Source organism: Scylla paramamosain, unplaced genomic scaffold (assembly GCF_035594125.1).
Source record: "Scylla paramamosain isolate STU-SP2022 unplaced genomic scaffold, ASM3559412v1 Contig2, whole genome shotgun sequence".
Lineage (NCBI taxonomy): Eukaryota > Metazoa > Arthropoda > Malacostraca > Decapoda > Portunidae > Scylla > Scylla paramamosain.
In genome coordinates, this window is record NW_026973667.1 from 262,501 (window position 1) to 267,500 (window position 5,000).

At 43.4% G+C, this 5,000-nt stretch overlaps 1 protein-coding gene across 2 annotated transcripts in view; it reads right to left on the minus strand.

Annotated features, from left to right (window-relative positions):
* Positions 1–5,000, minus strand: part of LOC135096060 (ATP-binding cassette sub-family B member 6-like) — a 12,767-nt gene that overhangs the window by 3,546 nt on the left and 4,221 nt on the right. For both annotated transcript variants that reach the window (XM_063997289.1, XM_063997290.1), the window contains exons 5-11: positions 4,529–4,715; positions 3,648–3,820; positions 2,783–2,913; positions 2,267–2,373; positions 1,429–1,604; positions 763–1,044; positions 256–387 (exon numbers count right to left, since the gene is read on the minus strand). In XM_063997289.1, the coding sequence (XP_063853359.1) occupies positions 256–387; positions 763–1,044; positions 1,429–1,604; positions 2,267–2,373; positions 2,783–2,913; positions 3,648–3,820; positions 4,529–4,715 (1,188 nt within the window). The remainder of the gene's footprint in view (positions 1–255; positions 388–762; positions 1,045–1,428; positions 1,605–2,266; positions 2,374–2,782; positions 2,914–3,647; positions 3,821–4,528; positions 4,716–5,000) is intronic.

The window sequence follows — 5,000 nt, forward strand, 5'->3', positions numbered from 1 at the left end:
TGGGTGTGTTTTGGGTGTGTTTACCTCTCTCTCTCTCTCTCTCTCTCTCTCTCTCTCTCTCTCTCTCATTAAATAAATAAATAAACAAATAAATAAATAAAGAATAATTACAGATAAATAAAAGCTCTCTCTCTCAATAAATAAATAAATAAATGAATAAATAAATAAATTAGATAAATCAATCAATAAATAAATAAATAAGAATACAGATTAAAGCTCTCTCTCTCTCTCTCTCTCTCTCTCTCTCTCTCTCACCACAGCCAGGGTCTTGCCAGGATCCACCACAAAGGACACCCCCTTCAGGATCTGCCTCTCGGGGGCGTAGGCGAAAGACACGTCCTTAAACTCAATCTTTCCCACTGGGGCGGGCAGGGCGAGGGCTCCTGGCTGGTGGGGGGGTGTGGGGGAGGGGAAGAGAAGGGGGGAGGGTTGAGTGTAGTATTAGTAGTAGTAGTAGTAGTAGTAGTAGTAGTAATGCACCTAATGCTACAATAACACTCAAAAAAATAAATAAATAAAATGAATAAATAAATAAATATACACAAAATCTTAATACTATCTTGAAAACATCCCTAAAATTCCCTTAAACAGTCCAAAAACTCTTAAAACATCCTAGAATCCCTTAAAAAACACACAAAAATTCCCTTAAACATCCCTTAAACCTCTTTCTCAACCCGTAAAACACCCAACACAAGCTCAAAACTCCCCAAAACACCCCTAAGACCCTGAAACCTACCCTCAATACACCCTGAACAGCCTCACCTCATCCACCACCTCCTGTCGCTCCTTCAACAAGTCAAACATGTTCTCCATATCAATGAAGTTCTGCTGTATCATTCTGTAGTAAGTACCGAACCAGTTGAGCGGAGAGTACAGCTGCATTATATAGGTGGAGAACAGGACGTAATCGCCGACGGTAAGGGTGTGTTTGTCTGCTACCAACCAGGCCGCCAGCAGGGAGCCAGCCAGGAGACCGCCGCTGATGACAAAATTCTGAATGGTGTTTAAGAGGCTCAGCGATGCATTTGACTTCCATTCCTCCTTCTGAAAGAGAGATGGGGGAAAAGAGGGCAGGTTTTCTTAGAGGTTTGTTAAGAGAAAGGGGTATTTTAATGGTTAGAAAGGGTTTAAAAGTGTACAAAGGGTTTAAAAGAGACAGAATGGGTTTTAGAGATAGAGAAAGGGTTTTAATGAAGAGAGAAAGGGTTTAATGAAAGAAAGGGGTTTGTAGAGAGAGAGAGAGAGAAAGAATTAAGTCAGTCTCTCTCTCTCTCTCTCTCTTTTATTGTTTATTTAGAGAGAGAGAGAGAGAGAAAAACATGTCTCTCTCTCTCTCTCTCTCTTCTCTCTCCACACACACACACACACACACACACACACACCCACACACTCTCTCTCACTCTCACTCACTCTCTCTCTCTCTCTCACCTGGTAGCAAAGGAGAGCCTCTTGGTACCTGTTCACCTCATAATTCTCGGCTCCATAATATTTTACTGTCTCAAAATTCAGGAGGGAGTCCACACCTCTTGCCCTTTGTTCATTGTCCGCCAAGTTCATCTGCCTCCTGTACTTTGTCCGCCATTCCGTCAGCCAGATGGTGGTGCCTGGTGGATGGGTGGAGGGTCAGGAGGCTCTAATCCCCTTTGTCTGGGGTCGGATCCCTTATATTTGAGGTCTAAAAGGGGGTTGGATTCTGTTAGAAAGCATTTGGGCTTGTTTGAACAGGATTTGGGCTTATTTGAACAGGATCTGGGTATGTTAGGGTGCCTGGTGGATGGCTGGAGGGTCAGGAAGCTCTAATCCCCCTTGTCTGGGGTCGGATCCCTTATATTTGAGGTCTAAAGGGGGCTGGATTCCGTTAAAAAGCATTTGGGCTTATTTGAACAGGATCTGGGTATGTTAGAGTGTTTGGTGGATGGATGGATGGTTAAAGAAGCTTGGATTCCTTATATATGGCGGTCTAAAGGGAGTTAGATTCCGTTAAAAGGGATTTGGGTGCATTTTAAAAGGATCTGAACTAATATTTACCCAAAACATACAAATTTAATCAAGAAAATTACGCGGGAGCAAAAATACTGGCTAACTCTTGCATTACAAAGCTGGACAAGACACAGGTGAGAGAATATACAGGTAAATCAGGGTTTAAACAGGTAGATTAGGGTTCTAACAGGTAGGTTAAGGTTCTAACAGGTAGATTAGGGTTCTAACAGGTAGGTTAAGGTTCTAACAGGTAGGTTAGGGTTCAGACAGGTAAATCAGGACTCACCCAGGTAGATCGCCATAGTGAGGAAGACAATGAGACCAAACCAGTAATTGAACGCGGCAGTGAAGTAAACAACCGCGATGGTGATGTCCACTACTGTAGGCAGGATGCTGTGGAGGAGGAGGAGGAGGAGGAGGAGGAGGAGGAGGAGGAGGAAGACTTTTTAGTGTGATGCTTAATGTTCAGGGCCCCAGCAATCTCCCTGCATCACCCCTCTGTCTCACATCCCCTACCCTCCCCCCTTATCTCCATCATCACCCCCCTCCCCAGCCCATCCTTGTAACTTAACCTAACCTAATCTAATTTAACTTAACCTAATGTAATCTATTCTAACCTAACTTAACCTAACCTAACCTAACTTAACCTAACCTAACCTAACTTAGCCTAATCTAACCTAACCTAATCTAACTTAACCTAACCTAATCTAACTTAACCTAACCTAACCTAACTTAACCTAATCTAACCTAACCAAACACCCCACAACAAAAAACACACACACACACACACACACACACACACCTGAACACAATATACGAGAGAAGAGAATTAATCGAATTTGTGCCTCGATCCATGACCCTGAGCACCTCTCCAGTCTTGCGGCCCAGATGCCAACGCAGCGACAGGTTGTGCAGGTGTGCGAACAGCTGTACCTGTGTGTGGAAGGGGAGCCAGGGTGAGCAGGAGGCTGTACAGGGGTGTGGCAGGGTGCAGGAGGTTGCGGGAGAGAGTCGCAGTGTTTAAGCTAAGAAAAGTATATTAGGTTAGGCTGACGGGGGTTACAAGAGTTTTAAGTGAGTTTCAGGTAATCAGGATGACTGAGGGGGTGTGTAGGGTGAGTAAGGGGGTGTGGCAGGGTGTGACAGAGTGTTAGATCAAGGTGATGGGTTTTCAAGGATGGTTTTATGGTTCCAGTGACAGATTAACAAGATTTCTACACTCAAAAGGCTGTAGTTGAAGTGACAAGGGTTTTCAAGGGTGTTTTTATAGTTCCAGTGACATATTAACAAGATTTCTATTCTCAAAAGGTTGTAGTTGAAGTGACACGGGTTTTCAAGGGTGTTTTTATGGTTCCAGTGACAGATTAAGAAGATTTCTACACTCAAAAGGCTGTAGTTGAAGTGACGCGGGTTTTCAAGGGTGTTTTTATAGTTCCAATGACATATTAACAAGATTTCTATTCTCAAAAGGTTGTAGTTGAAGTGACAAGGGTTTTCAAGGGTGTTTTTAAAGTTCCAGTGACAGATTAACAAGATTTCTACATTACTGACAGGAGAAACACTCTTGAGAACCTGGCCAGTTATCTCTGTAGCCTTGAAACACACACACACACACACACACACACACACACACACACACACACACACACACACACACACACACATACCTGAACTTCTCTACTAGTATATTGTTGAACGGAGATCCACAGAAGGGAACGCAGATTATTGAGAAGGCCAGTGCCACCCGTGCCGCCCCCCTGCAGGAATTTGAGTGCCACGTACACCAGCACTGCATCCCACACAAAGGTCGGCTCTCCACCGCTGCCTCCGAGGCCATCCACTGTTGGGGTAAGTCAGGTTAGGTTAGGTTAGGTTAGGTTAGGTTAAGTCAAGTTGGGTTAGGTTAGGTTAAGTTAGGTTGGGTTGGGTTGGGTTGGGTTAGGTTAGGTTGGGTTAGGTTAGGTTAAGTCAGGTTGGGTTAGATTAGGTTAGGTTGGGTTGGGTTTGGTTAGGTTAGGTTAGGTTAAGTTAGGTTAGGTTAGGTTAGGTTTGGTTAGGTTGGGTTAGGTTAGGTTAGGTTGGGTTAGGTTAGGTTAGGTTGGGTTGGGTTGGGTTGGGTTTGGTTAGGTTAAGTCAGGTTGGGTTAGGTTAGGTTAGGTTGGGTTGGGTTGGGTTGGGTTGGGTTTGGTTAGGTTAGGTTAGGTTAGGTTAGGTTAGGTTAGGTTGGGTTGGGTTGGGTTGGGTTGGGTTGGGTTTGGTTAGGTTAGGTTAGGTTAGGTTGGGTTAGGTTAGGTTAGGTTGGGTTGGGTTAGGTTGGGTTGGGTTTGGTTAGGTTGGGTTAGGTTAGGTTAGGTTAAGCTACTACTACTACTACTACCACCACTACAACTACTACTAAAATACAGGAACCAACCTTAAAAACCCCAACAAAAGAATAAATAAAGAAAGAAAGAAACAAAGAAACAAACAAACAATTAGAATTAGAACAACCATTCAATTAACAAGCACCACCACAACCACCACCACCACCACCACCACCACCACCTACCAATGAGTTTGTAGTACAGGGGGACGAAGACGTTGGCGACCCGTCCCAGCACCAACAAAATAAAGCAGAAGAGAACAGCGCACTGGAGAACGGGGCTTTTCTTGGGCCAGATGAACGGCAGCAGAACGGACAGCTTCCTGAAGAACCCTCGCCATGTTGACCCTTGACCTCGACCTGACCCTGCACCCTGAGGATCGTGTCGGGTTAGGTCAGAAAAAAAAAAAAAATTTGTAATAATAATGGTAATAATTCATTCAAATGGTTAATATATTGCCAAGTTGACCTCTGACCTGACTCTGTGCCCTGGGGATTGTGTCAAGTTAGTTTTGGGAAATAAATAATAGTAATAATAGTAATAATAGTAATAATTCACCTAAATAATAAACAAAATAATTGATGGAAGCAGCAAAAATATTAATAAGAGAAAAAAATGTGAAAAAATTCTACAAAAGGCAAAAAATTCTAATACAAA